The sequence below is a fragment of the Halictus rubicundus genome, chromosome 1 (assembly GCF_050948215.1).
Source record: "Halictus rubicundus isolate RS-2024b chromosome 1, iyHalRubi1_principal, whole genome shotgun sequence".
Classification (NCBI taxonomy): Eukaryota; Metazoa; Arthropoda; class Insecta; order Hymenoptera; family Halictidae; genus Halictus; species Halictus rubicundus.
This window is the reverse complement of record NC_135149.1, coordinates 26,565,031-26,587,856: the sequence shown is the minus strand read 5'-3', so window position 1 is coordinate 26,587,856 and position 22,826 is coordinate 26,565,031. Positions and strand designations below refer to the sequence as shown.

The 22,826-nt window shown below is 40.6% G+C and overlaps 1 protein-coding gene across 5 annotated transcripts in view; it reads left to right on the top strand.

Moving 5' to 3' along the window:
* Positions 1-443: 443 nt before the first annotated feature.
* The window catches only part of LOC143358945 (thyrotroph embryonic factor), a 209,737-nt gene continuing 187,354 nt past the window's right edge, over positions 444-22,826 (top strand). Inside the window, exons 1-2 of one of the 5 annotated variants that reach the window (XM_076796554.1) lie at positions 444-468; positions 988-1,841. In XM_076796554.1, the coding sequence (XP_076652669.1) occupies positions 1,754-1,841 (88 nt within the window). In that variant the 5' untranslated portion in view covers positions 444-468; positions 988-1,753. Of the gene's footprint in view, positions 469-694; positions 1,842-22,826 lie in introns of those variants that run through there. The other 4 variants (XM_076796547.1, XM_076796573.1, XM_076796564.1 and 1 more) reach the window with 4 other exon arrangements.

Here is a 22,826-nt window from a genome sequence, read left to right as displayed (position 1 = left end):
GACACTGTTGCTTGTCGAACTACGAAATCCGTTTACATTGTTACTTTTGCTATTAGAAATAATGAAGAATTTGATACAAGGAAAGCATGTAAAATGTATTTTTATCAAACAGAAAAAAAGAAAGTGGACTCGTTACATTCTGGAGGCCAGATGCTTGCAATTAAAACTAGAAACTATACATGTCCGTGTTAATCAGTACATCCGACACTTTCCACGACCTTCACCCATCTACAAGTTAATTAAAAAAAAAAGACATCTATCGAAACAACAAAATTATCGACCAAGATCGTATACCATCGATCGGACTAAATGAAAACCAAGCAGACAGTAAAGTTCGGAAGAATTTTCCATTCTCCGAGTCGCGACGTGATCAGGCAATATGGTCGGTAACGTAGATATTCTACTATAACGAAAGCTAGGTTACGGCAGCGAACGTTCCCCGAAATTTCCAAATCTCCGATGAGGAAAGCAAAACTGTCAGCTGGTTTGCACGATGTTTTTTCTTCATCTCTACTATTTTACCTGTTTATCTAAAATAGTAATTCCTTCATTTGTACCGACCTCCAAACATCAGAATACCAAACTCAGAATCGTATTTTATGAACATTCAAAATTCTGTAACAAATATTTACTTGCAACAGAAGGTATTACAATTTTACTTAGTACAAGAATATAACGAAAATTAATTTTATTTTTAAGCAAAATTCAATTGTATTTATAAAATTGTGCTTGATATATTTCATTTTGCAGTTAGCGGGTAATAGAATTGCTGTCCGCGAATATAATAGCTGTCGATTATTTTAATCAAGTCTTCGTCACGATTTTGTTTAGTAGTATAAAATTGCAAAAATTCGCCGTAGCGCGATACGTGAAAAACGGGGGAACACGTGGCCGGTAATTGGCCGGAGAAAATGGAGTCGAACGGAACACCGGGCCTGTAATTATTTCGAACGTTCCTCGAAATTTCCAAATCTCCGATGAGGAAAGGCAAAACTGTCAGCTGGTTTGCACGATGTTTGCGAACCGACGAACTTTTGCAACTGTCTGGTAGATGGGGGGCGTGGTGGAGGGGAGGGGTAGGGGATCCGGTGGTATGCGCACGCATCGCGATAAGGCGAAAGCAAAGACAGCGCTCGTTATCAGTACGGCAGGCGTCGTTCACTTGTCCGCGAGTCGGTCCAGAGGGTAGCCAGGAGATTGCGCCACCAGCCGAGCCACTTTTAGATTGATTTTCAAGAGCACCGTGCACAGGGTAGGCGCTCCGCGTTTATTTTAACGTGGCCAGAGTGTTCGAACGGGCCGCGACCGTCTCGGGTGATAGTTTGAACAGCGTGACGAGGTGAGAGGTTCGGGTGCGGGCGCCTTTTCTCTCTGCCGGTCTGGAAGAACGTCGTTCGATCGTGTCCCACGGGAGGCACAATCGGTTCCCATCGTCGCACGGTGTCTCGCCTGTTATTGCACGGTTGTCCGCGTGTGTGCCCCCTTGTTCCATCTCTTTCTTTCTCTGTCTCTCTTTCTCTCTCTCTCTGTCTCACACTGTCTGTTTCTCTCGCGCGACCTCTCTTTCTGGTGTGGACGGTTCGCACCAGAGTTTCGCGTGCACGCATACAATAAAAGAGCCGCCCGATACACGCCTCTCGCTCTCTCCAACAATCTCTGTCCCTGTCGCGCCCGCGGTGTTACTCCCGTATACGAACGTAGTTGGTGTGCGTGTGTACCTCGGAACGTGCGGCTTCGTGGCGCAGTGCGTGAAATGAGTGACAAGGACCGTTCTTCTCCCATCCTCGTTGAAAACAGCCTCAAGTCGCTACTGGACCAGCCGAGTATCTTTCCACTGATCGGTGAGTATCGTGGCGTAGACCCACCACCGGGAAACACGATTCCCGATTCACAAAACGCGGCCCGAGTATCTTTAGAATGCTCTTCTTGACGCGGGCTCAATATACATCCCTCTCTCCCTCCACCACCCCGCCCCCCACCGGTGCGTCCCCTCCAAGCCCCGCGCGCTCAATCGTCTTCTAGAACACGGGATTCTTGGTTTATTCTTCGAAATTCGCGCAAATACTACTTCAGCGCTGACTGGCGGCCGTCGAAGGAGTACGAAACATGATTTTTTTCCCCATTTTGTTCCCTCCTCCCCGCCCCCTCCCCCACCTCGACCTTTCGAAACCCCCGCGTGCGTGCTGTCCACCTCGGTGTCATTCGATATTCCCAGTCGGTCACACGACCGTCCCGAGAACGTCGTCGGTGACGTTGGAATTTTCCTTCTAACGTTCGCATGATGGCGTTTTTTTGTCATTTTGCACGTTGACGTACACGACGCGTGCACGCAGGGCACAGGTCGCGGAAATGACGGCGACGATAGCGAGTTTTTGTAAATTGCGTTTTAATATCGGAGCGACTCGAGGGAGGAGAAGAGAAGAACAGAGTGGTCAGCACATTTGTGTTGATTGGTTGCGCCGGCGCTTGGTCCTCTCGATTAACCTCGTTTGGACCCCGTGGTGCACCACGTGACGCGACCAAACCTAACCTCACTTTCACTTACACTCAACCTGCATTCGTGCGCTCCGTACCCTCTCGCCTCGTCTCGGCTCGGCTCGGCTCAATACGGCCGACCAGCCGAGCGGTATACTAACCTTTCCGATTTGACCATGGAACCAGCGCTCTGTTAATGCCATGTGATAGAGTTAACACGATCAGTGCGCATGTCGACCATAGGCGACATGGGTGTTTCACGATTTTGTCTGCGACTTGACAGGAATTACGGGGGAAATGAGAATGTCTGTGATGTTCTGCTAGTCCTTCCCCGATACAATGAGTAGTAGTACTATGAATTGGTTCAGCCCTAAGCTATTTTACAGATGCTTAGCGTGGCGAGGGGTTAGGGTACTGCGGAGGACCAACACCAGGATTTTTTCAATGAAAATTGTCGGAGTATGAATATCTAATTGATGACAATTTTGGTACTTTGTTTTACTATAATGTTCAGGATAGAAAATGCTTGGCACGTTTAACCCATTTGCATCATTAGCGTATATATACGCTCAATTTTCCTGGTCACTATCACCGGAGCGTATATATACGCTCAATTTATTTTTTCTTATAATGCTGTAATATGAAGTTCTTTTACTTGTAGTCATATTTGTACTTAAATATAATTAAAAAAAAAGTTTGATGATAAAGGCCTTCTTTTGCAAAAAAATGTAGGGTACATTGTGAATTATGGTATATTTTCTAGACATTGAAGATACCATTTATAACTAATATTCATAATATAATATAATATAGACAATAAATTATAATATAATACGAGACAATATAATATAATAACGATAATATTATGTTCATATATTCTACATTTCAGTTCTAGTTTCAAAAACTAATTAGTATTAAAAACTTTGATCTCATATTTGGCCAGTGAATGAAGGGGGAAAAATGTATACTTATTTTTAAATTTTGGAGTATCACAATTTCTCGATTAAAATAATTTGAAGGCTCTAGTAATTGTTTTAATCGACACCGAGAGCCTTCCTCTCGAAGATGTCATTGTTTTATCTAGAAGACAACGGGGGGCGGGGACATGAGGGGGGTGGTAAGTGTATTACTATGTTTTCGTAGTTATTTGTTTTAGTTCGTTGCTCGTCGATGGTACTTGAAACGATATGTTAGTAGTTTTACGTCAGTCGGTCCCGTAAATTGGAATTACAGGCGTAATAGGCTTGGATAATTGACGCGTAGCCTCGAATAATGGTTTAAAGCACGTTCAACGGCATTTACGAAAAATTGACAGTAAGATGGCACTGTATTGTTGTAGGCTGGGCGAGGGTTGCGATTGCGTCTTACAATAATGATCCTCGAATAACGTGCTCCGTTATGGGAACACTGGAAATATTTTTCTGGTAATTAATTGGCCGTGAGGAGTACAATTAGATCTATATTAATTGTAATATTTTATTAAAATTGGTGGAGGGAAGCTTTGGAAAAATAACACCCCTGATAGGGGTTGATTAATCCTCATTACTGGATCTCTGATATTATAGAAAAATTATAAATTACTGTGGTGCTCCATTCAGTAGATAATTGAAAATAAAAATTAACACTGTGGGAAAACTTGGTTATTGAGATAAAAAAATATGGAAAAATTGTAGTAAATGGCACATTATAAATATATTATAGACACAAAATTTGAACAGTTCTCTGAAGGTTGAGGGTGTGTATAATTTTCTGTAGAATAAAATTATATGTTTGTTTAGAAGAGAATTATTCTGAAAGAATGATCGAAATTCTGAATATACATATATTAATCAATAAAATATTCTGTTCATATAAGTATTTATTTTTAAAAACGCGCACCAATATGTGAAAACTGAGCCAACCACATCAACTCAAAAATTGAAAAACCTTCTTTCAGCGATTAATATAAACACCGCGACCATTTTACGAAAGCATAACCGAACTTTTTATCATTATCTCAGTTTTCTAGAATATTTATGTAGAAGGTCGATTGCGATAGAATGCTTATTTGCGTCGTATCGAGAATAATAAATTCGGCTTTATTGTCGAGCTGCATTATCTGCGGAACAAGGTTCGAGTCCACTTCAGGTAATTGTGTTCTACACAATCGTGCCACTTCGCACAGGCAAAAAATCATGGAAACGTGGTCAGAATACCTCTTTTTTTCTCTTCATCTCTACTATTTTACCTGTTTATCTAAAATAGTAATTCTTTCATTTGTACCGACCTCCAAACATCAGAATACCAAACTCAAAATCGTATTTTATGAACATTCAAAATTCTGTAACAAATATTTACTTGCAACAAAAGGTATTACAATTTTAGTATAAGAATATAACGAAAATTAATTTTATTTTTAAACAAAATTCAATTGTATTTATAAAATTCTGCTTGATATATTTCATTTTGCACTTAGTGGGTAATAGAATTGCTGTTCGCGAATATAATAGCTGCGATTATTTTAATCAAGTGTTCGTCACGATTTTGTTTAGTAGTATAAAATTGCAAAAATTCGCCGTAGCGCGATACGCGAAAAAGGGGGGAACACGTGGCCGGTAATTGGCCGGAGAAAATGGAGTCGAACGGAACACCGGGCCTGTAATTATTTCGATGGTGTTCGGGTAATAAGTCGAAACGTAGAGATGGTAAATTAAGGACAGTTCCCTGACTCAACGTAATGGCTTACTTCCCATTCAACTTTGCAACCAGTTTCATGCGGCGCTCGCGACGGAATAGGTTCCATTATAAGGTGACATCGAACGATTAGTGTGCGTCATTTTCCTCGTACAAAAAGTGTTCGCCGTTTAACGAGTTGTTTTGCCGGCCGTAATTATGGCCGCGCTCGCGCCGCCATTTCTTAATTAATTTGTGGACACGAGTATCGCGACGCTGAATCGTTGGTTTCGCATTATGCATTGATACTCGACCATTTCCACCGTTTAATTGTACACCACAATAAAACGACACTTCAATACAGAGACCAAGGGAAAATATCCACGTTATTTTATACCATTTCTCTGTGCCAGATTTATTAATTTTATTGCACATTATGCATCGATACTTCGAAGTAAAAACCGAGATAAAGAATTTGTGTTATTTTTATTCTATTTCCCTGCGCCAGATTTATTAATTTTATTGCACATTATGCATTGGTTTCGTTTCTATTTTCTAGTATTTAATTGTGCACAATAAAAAGCTGTTTTAATAAAACCAGCTGGAAAAGTAATTTCCGTTATTTTTATTCCGATTTTCTGTATCGGTTCGTTTAATTTTATGGTACGTTATGCATTGATACTCCTTCGTGTCTACTGCTTAATTTTATGCAACAGTTTTTAGAACCACATTTCGATGCAAAAGCAAGAAAAAGATTTACGTTGTTTTATTCCATTTTTTATTTCATTTTAATTTTGTGACTATTTCAGATTTCGTTTGGTGGTGTTATAGTATCTCGACAGGAATATTTCGGAGCGATATATGTCACGAATTTATCGAATAAATTAATAGCGTTCGAAACTCTTCCGTAAAGTCTATTTTCGAAATCGTATTGGTCGTCATGTGTTTTAAACGAATTATCTCTGTTTATTTTGTAACGATATTATTTTAGCCGCAGATATCACGCCTCGTGAATGAGAGTTTATTAAGATAACTACACAGTAAGTCCAAGTCTACTATCGTTATCAATATTTTGATGCTTGTGCTTACGATTCCTTGTCGATCCAGTTCTAATATCGAATTAACTACTTCACTTTCAAAAAGGATCATTACACATTTTAATAGCCAAATCATTTTATATTTAGCAAGCAGAGGATGCTCAAAAATGGATCCATGGAACTCTAGAAATATGCAATAGACACAAATATAAAAATAAAAAAATTTCTATTTTCATATCTAACAATATACAGGACGTTGAAAAAAGACTGTAACAGACTACAATCTCGTTCAAAACTCATTGGATAAAAAATAACCCCCATTTATTATTTGATTGCTCATAAATGTACAGGGCGTTAAAAAAAGATTGCATCACACTATAATAACGCCTAATAGCAATCAGAACAAAAATAACTCCCCGTTCGTTAAAAAATTAATTATTTTATTGCCTAAACTTCAACGACGTCCAATAACAATCAAATTCAAAATAACCCCCATTAAATAATGTACAGAGCGTTCAAAAAAGATTGCATCACTCTATAATAACGCCTAATAGCAATCAGAAGAAAAATAACTCCCCATTCGTTAAAAAATGAATTGTTTTATTGCCTAAACTTCAACGACGTCCAATAACAATCAAATTCAAAATAACCCCCATTCAATAATGTACAGAGCGTTCAAAAAAGATTGCATCACTCTATAATAACGCCTAATAGCAATCAGAAGAAAAATAACTCCCCATTCGTTAAAAAATTAATTGTTTTATTGCCTAAACTTCAACGACGTCCAATAGCAATCAAATTCAAAATAACCCTCATTCATCCAAAAACTAAATTGTATCCCTGTACAATAATGTACAGGGCGTTCAAGAAGAATGATATGACGCTCTGTGCCTCCTATGAAGTCAAAAGAAAGTGTTTTGTCAGAAAAAATATCCTTCTCTCGATCCACAGATTCTCTACGACCGATTATAAAGCATCTCCGGAAAAACGGTCTGGAACGAGCTCATTAAAAGCCGCTATTAGATAAAGTGTTCCCCTAACGACATTACAAACTTCGTCCTATTCAGTTTATCACCGAAGAGAGACCATAGTTAACTCGGCTTGGCCAGTTAAAAGGTCAACGAATGATTAAAAATGTGGCGGTGGGTAATTTTCTGGCGAGCTTGCGCTATCGAACGGAGCCGCGTGCGATTGCTCTCCGTAGTTTAATGGTTGCTCCAAACAAGATTGCTTCTAGGTTTACCCGGGTATCAGCGATTCGTATCATCGGTCGATAAAATGAGACTTTTCGAACCGCGTGCACGCGTGACACGTCTTTTTTGATCTGGCAATCCGGCGAACCCATAACAACAGCAATATACCTCTGGAGTTGGAACGTTCTGACCGTTCGATGCTAAGATAATATTTAGTGGACAATAGTAGACATATTTAAACATTCCAAGACAGTTTTTGCTCTTGAGGACCATAGACGGGACAACAGAGCCTGCAACAGACGCCATTTTCTATTTTTCTAGGTTTCAAACGTTCTACTGATTTAACAATGACAGTTCTAAAATAATGTATGACAGACAATGTTAGGAATATTTTGTTACGTTCTAAAATAACCAGTACTGTATAAACCACAAGCACATTTTATGACAAAAGCCATAACAGAAGCGAAAAATTGCTACTTCCCTAGATTCCCAACATTCTACTGATTTAACACTGAAAATTCTGAAATAATATGCGACAGACAATATTAGGAATATTTTGTTACGTTCTAAAATAACCAGTACTGTATTAACCACAAGCACACTTTATGACAAAAGCCACAACAGAAGAAACAAATTGCTGCTTCCCTAGAGTTCCAACATTCTACTGATTTAACACTGAAAGTTGTAAAAAAATATCTAACCGACAATATTAAAAATATTTGTTTAAGTTCTAAAATAATCAATAAACCATAAACACACCTTGTAACAAAAGCCACAACAGAAGCAACACATTCAGATTCCCAACATTCTGCTGAGTTAAAATATAACAAGTGATCCGACGAAGAATATTTAAACATTCTTGGACAGTCTCTCGGTTCTCTCTCGGCCAGGAAAATTAAGCAAGCCAAACGAACCTCGGCAAGCTAGCTCTCGCGTCGAGTCATAGGGTCGTGTTTATACGGCACCGGTAAAAAACGTGTTCATTTCTTCGCGGCACTCCGGAATGAATTAGCATAAATGTCGGCGAATTAATTATTGATAGGTACAAGTCTGCCGGGGTACAAGTTCCGCCGGTCGAGCCGCTAGAAATTAGTAAATAAATGCGTCTCGGGTTAGAAAGAAGTATTCGGTTTCTTCGTTTCTCGGCTTTCGAAGTTGCCCGGGGTAATTAATGGTCCTGGTGCCGTCTGTCAAGGCGACTTTAGGGTCAACCATTTCCTTAGGAGGAAGAGGAGGAGGAACAGGAGGAGGAAGAGGAGGAGGAGGAGGTTGAGGTGGTTCTAAACTCATGGTTTCTACGGGTATACGCTCGTAAACCTGTTTAAAAACATTTGACGCCTGCGTATGAAGTCGTGCGCGGACAGCGTCAGTAATACACGGTCCCGCGATACCTCTGCTTTTTCTTGTTCCTCGCGAGCAAGAACCAGCCGGGGAACGCGTGACTACTTACTTAATGATCCACGTGGCACGTAAGGGGTTAACTTGAGCGACGCGCGGTCTCTTTCCCCGAGGCTTGATTGACGGCCGTGTTCTCTTGACTGGTTTCGGCCCTCCTCTGCCGTTGGTCCTTTCTTTTTGCTTGGCAGGAATAAGTCGTTCGAACGCCTAACTATGCCCTCGAACCTCCGCGAAGATTGAAAAAACGGGACCCGATGATTGACGGCGGAAAAGGCCTGAAGAGATTGGCTTTAATTGCGTCTCCCTCTTTTTCACTAACCACCCGTTTTTGGCAGTTCCGGGCTAAATATAAATATTTTCCAAGACTTCGTAATTCACGATAAGGTAGGGTGACCACGTTACCGACGAAAACAGGCGAAAAATGGTTTCACATGCCTCAACTTTTCGTCCTTATATGAGAATATTTTTCATTGGGAAAGGGCCCGTTCGAAAGAGGAAGGTTCGATCTAGCGCGCGCTGGTCATGAGCTGACGAGATTATGCGGATATTTGGTAATATAAGCGTTAGAAGTAGGCCAAAAATTGACGATGCGCATGCCGTGGAATCCAAGCATTTTTATGCCGTTGGATGAGTTTTCTGGATGAAATCGAGTGCAGCGCGCGTTAGAAAATATCTCCGGCTACAAATTGAGCTATGGAAATTGGGGAGCTTAGAAATTTGGGGTCCTAGAAATTTGGGAGCTTAGAAATTGGGGAGCTTAGAAATTTGGGTGCTTAGAAATTGGGGAGGTTAGAAATTTGGGAGCTTAGAAATTTGGGGTCTTAGAAATTGGGGAGCTCGGAAATTTGGGAGCTTAGGAATTGGGGAGGTTAGAAATTTGGGAGCTTAGAAATTTGGGGTCCTACAAATTTGGGAGCTTAGAAATTTGGGTGCTTAGAAATTGGGGAGGTTAGAAATTTGGGAGCTTAGAAATTTGGGTGCTTAGAAATTGGGGAGCTCAGAAATTTGGGAGCTTAGAAATTGGGGAGGTTAGAAATTTGGGAGCTTAGAAATTTGGGGTCCTAGAAATTGGGGAGCTCAGAAATTTGGGAGCTTAGAAATTTGGGTGCTTAGAAATTGGGGAGGTTAGAAATTTGGGAGCTTAGAAGTTTGGGGTCCTAGAAGTTAGGGAGCTCAGAAATTTGGGATCCTAGAAATGCATCTTCTGGTCTATCCTAGCATTTTTATGCCATTGGATGAGTTTTCTGGATGAAATCGAGTGCCGCGCTCTAGAAAATATCTCCAGCTACGAATTGAGCTATATTTTGTCTTGATTCTTTGCGAAACAAAGCCAAAAACTTGAAGCACGTTTCTGGCATCGGAATTGATGATATCGATAATACGGAGCAAAAAATGTGACAAGATTAATCACAGACTTAAGACCCGTCGGATCAAGATCAAGACGGATCTTAAATCAGTGGCCGAAGGCTGTGAACGGAAATTATACAGCAGTTACCAACCTCCTGACTCCGAAAAAGTCACGTGATTACCCTTTGCCCTTAAGACGTAGACTTTCGACGTTGAAGTTGCATCGTGTTAAGTTGATTACTTCCTTAGAAATGGCTGAAATAAAAATGGCCCTTTGTGTCGTCGGTTGTGGCATCCCATTTTTCACAAAGTTGGGACTAGACTGCGGATCTTTATGCAAAATAAAAATATTCTATTTCAATCGCAATAAACTGGAGTGAAATAGGAAGTGATTTTCTTTCTTAATGTATTTAATTCTTCGAAAATAATGTATTTTTAAATTCTTCTAAGGTTCTCACGGTTTTAAATTACTCCTGTCCATTTGTGTCATAAATGCATAAAATCCGCAATCTATTTAGAAGCTGCATTTTGTTTAGTTAATAAGTGGTACTCCTTTAGAAGTGTCTAGAATAAAAATGGCCCTTTCTGTCGTCGGCTGTAGCATCCCATTTTTCACTGCTACCTTTATTCTAGATAGTTTGAGACTATAAAAATATTTTTATAAACCTGCATAGAGCTTGAATTGAATGAATTTAAAAAAGAATGTTTAAACATATGTAGCTCGTAACAGCGTTTTAAAAACGCAACCTTAACGGTACCCTCAGGGCATGCGAGATTCGAATATCATCAGTCGTCTTGTTTTATTAACCCCTTGCCACATTATAACGTGTGAGACTCGTGTTGAATGTTTACAACAAAGTCTAACAAATATAAATGTTGTGCCTTTCTATTTAGACGAAATCAAATTTTCTATTTTGTGTATTAATATTTAACCTTCGAAGTAAACGTAGCCGTACAAAAAATATAAATCTTCTTTTCTCTTCTGTAACACTTTTGGTGATAAAGATGTTCTAATCACTCTGGCCCTAAGGAAAATAGTACGATAAATACAAATTGATCAAATTTGAACCCACAGAAATTGCCACAAAATTAGCTGATGGAACACCCTTGGCCGAGGTTTGGAATAATTAGTTTGAAAGGCCCTTTGTCCCGTAAACGGGTATTCGAGTGATCCCCAAACAGACAGTTCTTTCACAGGGTTCCTTTTCTCTCTCTCAAAAACGTCCGCTAACGTCCCGATTGTTAGCATCGAAAGACCTGGGAGCGGGTCGATTTCTTCTCCAAGAAAAGGTCAAGTGACCGATGTTTAATTTGAGCTGCCCGGTTTTCTCTCACAGATCTCGGCTCTCCTGTTCGAACCCGCCTAACCGCTAACCGGTGTTTTCAACGAGTTGACATTTCAGTTATCTATCTTGCCATCTGAGATATATCTGTTTTTTTCCGAGGTCCGAGAAGCACGCAGCGCGTTATCGGCGTTAGGGGATGTAGATTGGGTGTGTCAGCTGTTAATCAACTGAATCTCCATATTTGAAACGGGAGGAGAACGGCTTGGGCCATTATTTCTAGCACTTGCTGAAGGCTTGCATTAAAATAAAATTTTTATCTCGAAGAAAAAGAGAACACTTTCGACCCTCTTCTCTAGCAGTTAACCTTTATGCCAATACAGCCATTTTAGGCTACTATCAAGTCCCTTATCTAGTTACCATTGCTCAACAGAGGTCCAGCATCTTCATCTCTGTAGAAACATACAAAGATTCGGAAGAAAGATCTGGGATCTTTCTCAATTTTGAGAGATTTATGTCTCTCCTATAATGATGTGGTCAGTAAATGATTTTTCGTGGAGGTAGTTCCCTGTTTGGGCTGTTCTCGAGATTCTCCAGGAATGTGACAGAGTGTAACCTGTCCTTATTATCCGTCTGCAATCATTCTCTCTTTCCTAAACGTCAGTTCAAGAGAACCTGCTACTTATTAGAAATGATCATGCCGGCCTAGACTTTTAGGAAACGGATTTCTCTTTCGACCTGTCTCATTTCTTCAATAGCAGACTCGTAGACGGGAACGGTCGTCGGTAATTAGGTTGCCTAACTGGGCGTGTCTCCTCCAAAAAAAGTCGTTTTCTTTCTCAAGAAAACTGATTCGGTTCGCGCTGCTATCGGCAACCTATTCCCTTCTTGTGCGAGAGCTGATGAATGATTGCAAGGGATGGCCTCCTATTGGTCCAACTGGGTTCTAGACGTTCTAGTATGTTTTTGCAGGTGGCATAATGGGCATGGATAATCTACTGAAAATATCAAAGAAATTATTTCCCTACGAGGCGAGCTATCTTCGTTTCTCATTAAACAAATTTTTAAAGTTATAGTTCCAACTTTGAAATCTGTTTTTATTTTATAAATTCTAAAAAACCCAGCTCCAGTTATGTTGAAAGTGACCATCTCCCCGTGTATAATTAGTGTTGATTGGTTGCCGTAAAATCTTTTGTCAAAAAGATCCACTTTGAGCCATCCTAGGCTCGACTCTTCTTCATCAAATTCAATATGGCTGCCATTCAGCACGGTAAATATGTACCAGGAGGCTCGAAGCTTCTTGTTTGTACCGAGAATGATCGATTTCTGCCTAAACAATTACGCTTAAATCGTGGTTCATGTTCTCCCTTTTTTCTTTGACAAGAAAAGGTCGAATTCGGACCATCCTAACCTCGATTCTACTTTGCGACACGTCAAATCCAATATGGCTGCCATACAGCACGGTAAATATGTACCAGGAGGCTCGGAGCTTCTTGTTTGTACCCAGAATGATCGATTTCTGCCTAAACAATTACGCTTAAATTATGGTTCACGTTCTCTCTTTTTTCTTTGACGAGAAAAGGTCGAATTCGGAGCATCCTAACCTCGATTCTACTTTGCGACACGTCAAATCCAATATGGCTGCCATACAGCACGGTAAATATGTACCAGGAGGCTCGGAGCTTCTTGTTTGTACCCAGAATGATCGATTTCTGCCTAAACAATTACGCTTAAATTATGGTTCACGTTCTCTCTTTTTTCTTTGACCAGAAAAGGTCGAATTCGGAGCATCCTAACCTCGATTCTTCTTTGCGACACGTCAAATCCAATATGGCTGCCATACAGCACGGTAAATATGTACCAGGTGGCTCGAAGCTTCTTGTTTGTACCGAGAATGATCGATTTCTGCCTAAACAATTACGCTTCAATCGTGGTTCACGTTCTCCCTTTTTTCTTTGACAAGAAAAGGTCGAATTCGGAGCATCCTAACCTCGATTCTACTTTGCGACACGTCAAATCCAATATGGCTGCCATACAGCACGGTAAATATGTACCAGGAGGCTCGAAGCTTCTTGTTTGTACCGAGAATGATCGATTTCTGCCTAAACAATTACGCTTCAATCGTGGTTCACGTTCTCCCTTTTTTCTTTGACAAGAAAAGGTCGAATTCGGAGCATCCTAACCTCGATTCTACTTTGCGACACGTCAAATCCAATATGGCTGCCATACAGCACGGTAAATATGTACCAGGAGGCTCGGAGCTTCTTGTTTGTACCCAGAATGATCGATTTCTGCCTAAACAATTACGCTTAAATTATGGTTCACGTTCTCTCTTTTTTCTTTGACGAGAAAAGGTCGAATTCGGAGCATCCTAACCTCGATTCTACTTTGCGACACGTCAAATCCAATATGGCTGCCATACAGCACGGTAAATATGTACCAGGTGGCTCGAAGCTTCTTGTTTGAACCGAGAATGATCGATTTCTCCCTAAACAATTACGCTTAAATTATGGTTCACGTTCTCTCTTTTTTCTTTGACAAGAAAAGGTCGAATTCGGAGCATCCTAACCTCGATTCTACTTTGCGAGCCACCAAATCCAAAACACGGGCACCGCACAGCAGGGCACCAGGGGCCTCGGATCGTATGGTGTGTTGAGGATGATCGATTTCCGAAGGAGTGTCACTCGAGCGGTCTTCAACTTGAGCCACGGTCTCTTTTTTTCCTCTGAGGCCTAGAGGACGTTTCAGTGCGGCGAGGCCGGTCGCCTCTGGCCTGGCGTTGGCCTCCAACCGAGTGCCGCTCTTCTGGCAGCTGGCCAGAGCTTATGCCAGGTTTCAACATACCGGTCAACATGGATATTTTCGGGTTTGCGGCGAAACGACAAGCCCTGCCTTCTCTTTCCTCGCTTCTGACCTCGCCGCGCGCGCGACCCAAACGCCATGCCCACCGTCCGATCGCCGATACCGATCCCGATTTCGATCCCGATCTCGAACGGCCCCGACACGCGTTGCCAGCCACACCGGTCTCCTAGGGACACATTTTCTCGCAGGCCAGCCACCATTTTATCGATTAGAGTGCCGCTCGCCAATCGCTGCCTTCGCCTCCGTGCCGCCACCGGCCTTTCCTCAAGGTTTTTCGCTTTTGGACCACTCAAAAATCGATTTTTCTATGCTTCCACTGATCTTAATCATGTGCAAAGACTTTTCTTAGGTCTTGATAATTATTTCCGTCTTTTTTTAAGGAGATTCAAATGGTAATAACGGGACTGTTGAATCGTCGCCGTTTTGTAAATTATTGTCAGAGTTTAAGCTCTGTACCGTACGCCACTATGGTGGCTTCCGTGGAAAGCATCGGTTTGAACGGTACGGACCACTATAGTGGCTTTTTTGCTAATCGAGCCAGCTTTGCCGTCCCTGGGAGACGCAGTTGCGGACACCATAGCGACTTCCGTGAAAAGCATCGGTTCGAACAGTACGAACCACTATAGTGGCTTTTTTCCCACCCGCGGTAAAGCACGCCGTCCCTGAGAGACGCAGTTGCGGACACCATAGCGGCTTCCGTGAAAAGCATCGGTTCGAACGGTACGGACCACTATAGTGGCTTTTTTGCTAATCGAGCCAGCTTTGCCGTCCCTGGGAGACGCAGTTGCGGACACCATAGCGACTTCCGTGAAAAGCATCGGTTCGAACAGTACGAACCACTATAGTGGCTTTTTTCCCACCCGCGGTAAAGCACGCCGTCCCTGAGAGACGCAGTTGCGGACACCATAGCGGTTTCCGTGGAAAGCATCGGTTCGAACGGTACGCCACTATAGTGGTTTCCGTGGAAAGCATCAGTTGGAACGGTACGAACCACTATAGTGGCTTTTTTCCCATCCTCGGTAAGGCACGCCGTCCCTGAGAGACGCAGTTGCGGACGACCGCGTCGTATCTGCGAGATGGAGCTGCGGACAAGCGCGCCGTGCTTAATATCCAAGTACATCTATGCAGATTTTTTGTCGCAGTCGCCGAGGGTTTGTTGAGAATAAACAGAATCGGTTTCAAGATAGTTTTCGTGTTTGCGATTTGAGAAGTATTGCAATATTTTGGTAGGATGCGGAAAAGTCTTATCGGCCTCGTTTTACAAGAAGCAGTTCGCGGTTATCTGCCGGGCGATACCGTTAATTAGCGAGACCTGATTTCCGAGATCGCACTTAATCTCATAAGTCGCGCAGCGATCATTATCAACGATTTTGCTTTTGCGACGAGCCTTTCATCTTCTGTTCTTCTGTAATTGATAGAAGTGAATGGTATCTAGAATCACCGAGAAAGTTTATCCATCTAACATAATGAAAAACTAATCTTTCCGTGTCTCGACGAGTAAAAACATATTTTAAAATCATAATAGCCTAATAGTGTTCTGAACTGATTCAATGTGAGGAGAATACGAGGCAGAGAATATCACAATAAAATTTCGCAAATTTTGTAGACATCTCGGAGAATAAAATCGACGACAACGGAAGATGAAGTATGACGCTCGTTATCGAAACTGCTGTCCATAAATTCCACCGAGAAGATGGCTCTTTAATTAATCCTGGACAATCGGCGGGATTATTCATATAGGGGTCAGAACCGGAAGCGTCTAACATCTGGCGAGAGGAAGCGGAGGATATTTCGATATCCGATCTTAAAAGCTTGGCACAGTGTCATCTACATCCACTCCATTTTTACGAGCATCTCACCTGGTCGTCTGTTTGACGACATTGGCTCGCGAGCGATGAATATTTAGCCTAACATCAAATATTACTGAAACGTCGATCGTCTGCGAAGACAGGGGCAGTAAAATGATTCATCTGGCTTAGCACAGGAATATCAATCCACAAAAATTCCATTGAAATTTTTAAGACCGATAACCGATAAGAAACACGTAGACCGTCACGCGAGAAAACGATTACTTCACTAATCGGGCAATTTTATAAACTAATTCTTCAGGAACGACGCGCGTGCATTGCTCTAATTCTGAAAATCAAAAACTTTTACAGTGAAATTATCAGGGGTGATTCTATGCTTCATCGTTTACTTTTTAGAATTTGGAGGATGTTACGAGAAGTATCAAAAAGTCTCAATCGTCAGATTATGGCAACATCCATGAAATCATGCAAGAAAGATCGTAAACAAAAGAAATCTAGGATCGAGCATAGTTAAAGGATTCATACTGATTAACCAGAAGGTACATTAGGTTAATACTAAAATTAAAATCTCGTTCGTTCTTGTCTGTTATTTACAAAATAAAAAATATAAAATTGAGAATTAGTAAAATTGTAAAATTGGTCTATTCTGCCCGTATCTCGACACCTCCATCTATTTTTTAACAGAATGTACAATTTTTATCTATGAAATTTAAGTTTCGGCAATCTCAGTGATAATTGAAAAATTATTAACCATCGTGCAAAGCTCCCGCAAATTTTTTCAGAAGCTTCTACAACTTTTCGAGATTGCAGCCTTTCCTTCGTTAATTCGAGTTACCGAGGTGGAACTGTGTTTTTCGGTGAGCGATAAAAATTGATCGACGACTCAGATCCGGCGATCTCGGCCCGACAAGATCGATAAAACAGGAGCCAGGCCCGCGTTCCGATCGAATTCCGCCCGCTATCGCCGCGTAATCTCGACTGTTAGCGGCTCCTCGACACTCGCCTCATTTTGGTAGCGATTCTCCCTCTCCCGGCCGGGTCACTGAATGAATCTCTTCTGAATGACTCGAAGTCGTCGTGGACCATCGGAACCAGACCCTCGTGAATCGCTAGGAGCAGCCAGATTCGTTCGAAGTTGAACGAGCCAGGCCATCACCGGCTCTGAACGGTTTCGACGACAGCCGAGAAAGTTTCCAGCGACGAGCACACAGCACAAGAATGTCCATTCGATTCCGACATTCTGGCTCGCTGGTTCTCCATTTTCTAACGCTGCTGATCACCAGATCTTGCAATCCTATTTTATTAGCTTGTTCGAAATGTTATTCCGTTTTCTCAAGGTAAAATAAAAGACGTTTCCCACTGTATCCAGAAGATTTATTCGGCGACGCAGCCGACCATTTTGTTTTATGATCTTCTGCCATTTTGTTGGCAACTTGAGAATCCCGTGCTCGCAGAATTCCTGTTTTTATTAGCAAGTAATTGCCAAAAAATCGCCTGAAGGTGTTAAAGCTAATTCCTGTTCAGTATAAGCTTGATTTGAGAAATTAATTCAATCGTGTCCTACGATAGAGTCTTTGCAATTTCAACAATTCTAAAATAATTAATCCGCAACTGAATACGCAGAATTCTCTACGGCTTTATTTTATGGTTTATTAACGTTTTAGGGGGAATGTAATTGGTATCGTTGCATCTAAAAATTTTATTAACAAAACTAATTTAATAAAATTGTATTAATTTTCTATTTTCGTTCGCATTTTGCAAAATGCAACTGGCAGATATCGCTCCATGCGACAATTTCATCCAGAATATTTCTTTTTTTTTGTGCATTTAGTCCACACGAGGATTAAATTCCAACATATTTCGCATTTCATAATTTTCTCACAATTTAGAAATCGCAGAAAAAAATCCCAGGATAATAAATCACTTGTAAATGAGTTATGGAGATTTTGTAGGTTCAACCGACTCCGGCAGCGAACTATGCTAGCTCCGAGCAGAAAGTAGAGGCTCACCCGAGCCGTGTTGTCCTCTCCGATTCGTTAGCGTCTTCCCGAGGTGTAACAACTAGCGCGTTAGTCTGAGACGAGTCTTATCTGGTCATAACTCGCTCGCTCGTTATTACGAGAGCTTAAATAATTTACGGTCCCGAGCGAAGGGGACCACGTGGACGTTTCTGCTTCCGTCTATTTACGATTCTGTAAAATGGACTCCGCCGATAAGATAGCGTCTGTGATTTAGAGTTCGCTTCTGATTAGAAACGAAAACGAGCCACTGCTCGTAGCTGCGTACCTCGATCGCCGATGACGGAGAAGTACGTCTCGGTCGTTTCTTTCTGCGCGACCCACGATTATCGATAATACGTTCCTAGCTCGATTTTCGACTCGGCCCAGTAATTAACGTCCGTTTGACAGATGTTGTACACGATCTGCCGACGATTCGGACCTGTTGATACCGTCCCGTAGCAGTCACTAACCGTAGGAGATAATCATAAGTCGATAATTTTGACTTTTCCCTAATTTTAACAATTTTAAGAAGCGAGAATGCTTAATTTTTATAAACTCTCTTAACCCTTCGAGTGGTGACTCTGAAGCGCCACTAGAAATTGTTGTGGCATTATTTTAAAGAAATTACAAAAGATGTCACCAAATATTTGTTACATTACAAAATTTGTATTTAACGGATTACTAAACGTTTAAATATTAGGAGTACCCAAAAGTAATCAATTATTTGAAAAGAATTTGTTTTGCCTTTAGTTCTGTACCGATCGTTGAACAGGAAACACGTATTCTTTCACAGTTTTCGGAAAAGCAGCCTGTGTTCAAAATATTCTAAAAAGTATAATTTTTTTTACAACCTGTAATAAAATGGCGGCGTCCGTACCTTCCGAGGATCATATTCGTCGTTGCATACTTTTTCATTTTCATGCGGGATTTAATGTAACAACAAAGAAAATTTGCGATGTTTACGGAGACGTATTGAAGGTCAACAAGTGTCAACGTTGGTTCAGAAGGTTTGCTGCTGGTGATTATGATCTCTCTGACAGGCCTCGGACGACCAGTTGAATTTGATAATGACACCCTAAAATCTCTAGTGGAAGCTGATCCAAAATTAAGTATACAAGAATTATCGAGAAGCCTTGGGTCCGCATGGTCAACTATACAAAGGCACCTACACGAAATGGGAAAGGCATATAGGCAAGGAATATGGGCACCGCATCAATTATCCGAGACCAACAAGAATATTCGTCGATCAATTTGCACTTGAAAATTTGCAGGAAAGATGGCAAACTGTCGTTGATAATGATGGAGATTATATAATAAATTAAGAAATAAAAACTTGAATTTACTACAAAGTTTTAGATTTCAAAATAATCGATTACTTGTGGGTCCTCCTAATATTATACGTGGAAATCGGGCCAGTTTCGTATCAATAAAAGGAAAATATTCTGAGACGAAAGAAAAATGTAGTTTTAGAATTAGAATAGTGCATTAATCCGTCCACTGCTTTAAATTGCTCGCACTTTTCATGAATGCATACATAGTCTACATTCAGGACACGTAATGTTACACACAATCTGCTGATAGCACTTGATGTTACACAATCTGTTGATGTTCCGTAACGTTAGACATAATCTGTTGATAACTCATGCCAGCGGTGGGCGCGGTAGGGGCCCCTCGAACGCCTGCTTCCCCCACCAACCTCGCTTTCATGCAGCGCGCACTTTCGCCGCGTTCGCTATAGTCTCGCGTCTTCTTTGCCCCATAGTAACGGCGCTCGCTGGAAGGGGTCAATGGGCGCTATGGTGGGGACTGTCTTGTCACAACCGAGACAGAAATGCCCATCCTTGACTTAGGCCTTTTGACATCTTATACCTGTCTCTAACCCTACAGTATGATCACTAGTCGATAACAGTGTATTATAGATGTCGAACAACGTTACACAGAATCTGTTGATGCAGCATGCTACTACAAGACTGCAGTTTTTGATGCATTTGTTACATCTAGAATACAAGAGAATATTCTTGTAATTCATGTAAATCTTGAATTCTATTCAGAATTCTTGTATTAAACAAATTTATTCCCCATTTTAGTACCCACAAAATTAAGCTTGAAAACAGAAACTTGCATAAAGTTAAATCTAGTGATAACAGCGGATATTTATGCAAACTAAATATCGTAGACATTAATTGCAAGGCATAGGAACCAATTTGATCGCGGATGCATTTCTGACAAAAATGAGTAGGTGTAATTCAAATCAGTGAAAAGATTAAAAGAGTTTAACAACGTCAATACACCATTTCTAACATATAAAAATTACTAATGAGCAAAATAAATGTTTACTTAGCACCTATAGATTGCAATTGATGTATAAAAATTGTATTTTGCATAAAGATCCGCAGTCTAATTATAACATAAATATATATTGATACTTTACATTCTTGTAATCTATTTATCTGAAACTGCATAAAAGCCATTCTTGCCATAAATGCATAAAATTCCGTATGTTGTTAAAAATGCAAAAAAAAATAAAGTCTAGTTATTACAAATTGTTAAGAGTTGGACACAGCTAGTGCTACACACAATTCGTCCGTGATTTAAATTTTCTGATATCGCGTTATGTCCAACTCCAATCCAAGAAAGTAAGTAGCCGACAGAAGTGTATCCATCGTTTGCTAATAATCCGACGTCGAGCAACAAACTTTGAAAGTTTGGAAGCCTCGGTACACAAACATCGTCGCCGAGGGAAAGTTAACGAAAGAAGGGTAGGGATATATATATATATATATATACGTATATAGGCTATCAGGGTAAGAAGTAGGTGGTCGCAGCAGGATTGCGAAGATGAAGAGGCTACTTGGATCAATTCTTGATCCGAGCGCCGCGGGGGTCAACGGAGCGAAAGCGACCTAACTCCTGACTCGTTAGGCGAGTAATCGTCGCGGACTGTTTGCAGTCCCGCGATTCGTCAGCGTTTCTTGTTTCTGTGCCCGTTTTTTCCGCGCCTGTTTGCATGTCACAGTTTAAACAGACAGTCAGGCTAATGTAATTGGACGAATCGTACAAGTGTGCGGAGACACGAAGCCTCTACACACCGCGCCTCGAAATATGGCTTCCGCGTCAAGGTTGTTCGCGGCCGCGACAAGAAAATCGCGAGGATCGAACGCGCGTTTTCGATCCCTCCCCTAATCCCCTCTCAACAGTTTGTCGACACCGTTCTCAGAAAATTCCACGACCAGTTTCCGAACCCCCACCTACTCGCGAAAATTGCAAAATTTCAGCTAGGTTGATTTATTTCTAATTTGCGAAAATGTAAATTTGTGCTGAAACAGGAATCAACGAGAAATTCAGCTTCCAAATGTAACTTTTGCGGTCGTAATTGCACGGCAAAATTGTGAGAAACATATTCAGAATATTCTCGACGAATTTCCAAACTCCTGGCAACTCGCAAAAATTGGAAAGAGTTGCGCTGATGTATTTATGATTTATGGAAATCCTGAAAGAGGAATCAACGCGAGATTCAGTTTCCAAATTCTGCTTTTACTGCCATAATTACACTGCAAAATTGCGAGGTCGGTATTCTGAAAATTCAAGCATCGATCAACTTACAAAAATTATAAATTTCGAGATGTATAATTCGAGCTTGTGGAATTACAAATTTCCACCGAAAGAGAAATCAAAGTTATAAACATCTTTCGAAAATTCAATCTTTAACTGGAAGTCGTAGACATTCTACAAATAATAATGGCGCCAACCACAATCTAGTAGATCCAGAAGATCATCCATCAACATGGCGCCTAATTGGTTTTAGCCATCTGTCTCTCATTTTCTCAATTTAGCTTGTCTCCTGCTGTCTAATTGTCACAATGGTAAAAAATTGATATAGCACTGAGCGAAATAGTTCAATGTCTAAACTAATGAATTCATCTATTCTCGAATTGGTGAACAATGGCCCTAATCAAAATCGTAATTACTATATATAACATTAACAAATTGTTTCAACTTTATTACTAAACTGTGGACATTTTTCAACAGAACATATCCAAATATAAATCGTACTCTAACAGTATATGCTCAATAATAGACTGCATTTACGACAATGCATTTATGACAAAACTGAGAAGGTGTAATTTCAAACAGTAAAAACATTAGAAGATTTAAAACATACTAGTATATTATTTCCAATCGATTAAACATATTGAGAAAGAAAATAAATTTTGCAACTCAGACAATTTTTATTTTGCATAGAGGTCCTCAGTCTACTGATTAATAATACCACAGCAAATAAAAAACACCTCATTCCCTTTCCAATAGACTAGTGTCTAAATTCGATAATTTATAAAAATAATTCACACTTTTATCGCGGAGTATTTTGAATGTTAAGCGAAGCAAAATTTTTCCTGCAGCATCTATCAGAAATAGTACATAATTAATAATACATAATAGTACATAATAGTTAAAATGTACTAATAGTACATAATAGTACATAATGTTTACATAATTGCCTAACAATCTTGACGAGCTACGAACACACAAACATCCGGGATCCACGCACAAATTGCACATTTCTTAAAAAGATTGCAATTCTCGACATGAACCAGTGGTCAGTATACGAAGACTATGGTTTCCGGTTGAAAAAATGCCGGTGAACAAGAAGATGACCCAACCCAAATTTTCCATTAATTTCCACCTACTCCAAACGCGTAAACATTTTTAATTCACTCAGAAATTGCACATTTCACTGTTCCACGCTGAAACTTGTACACCATAATTGCTG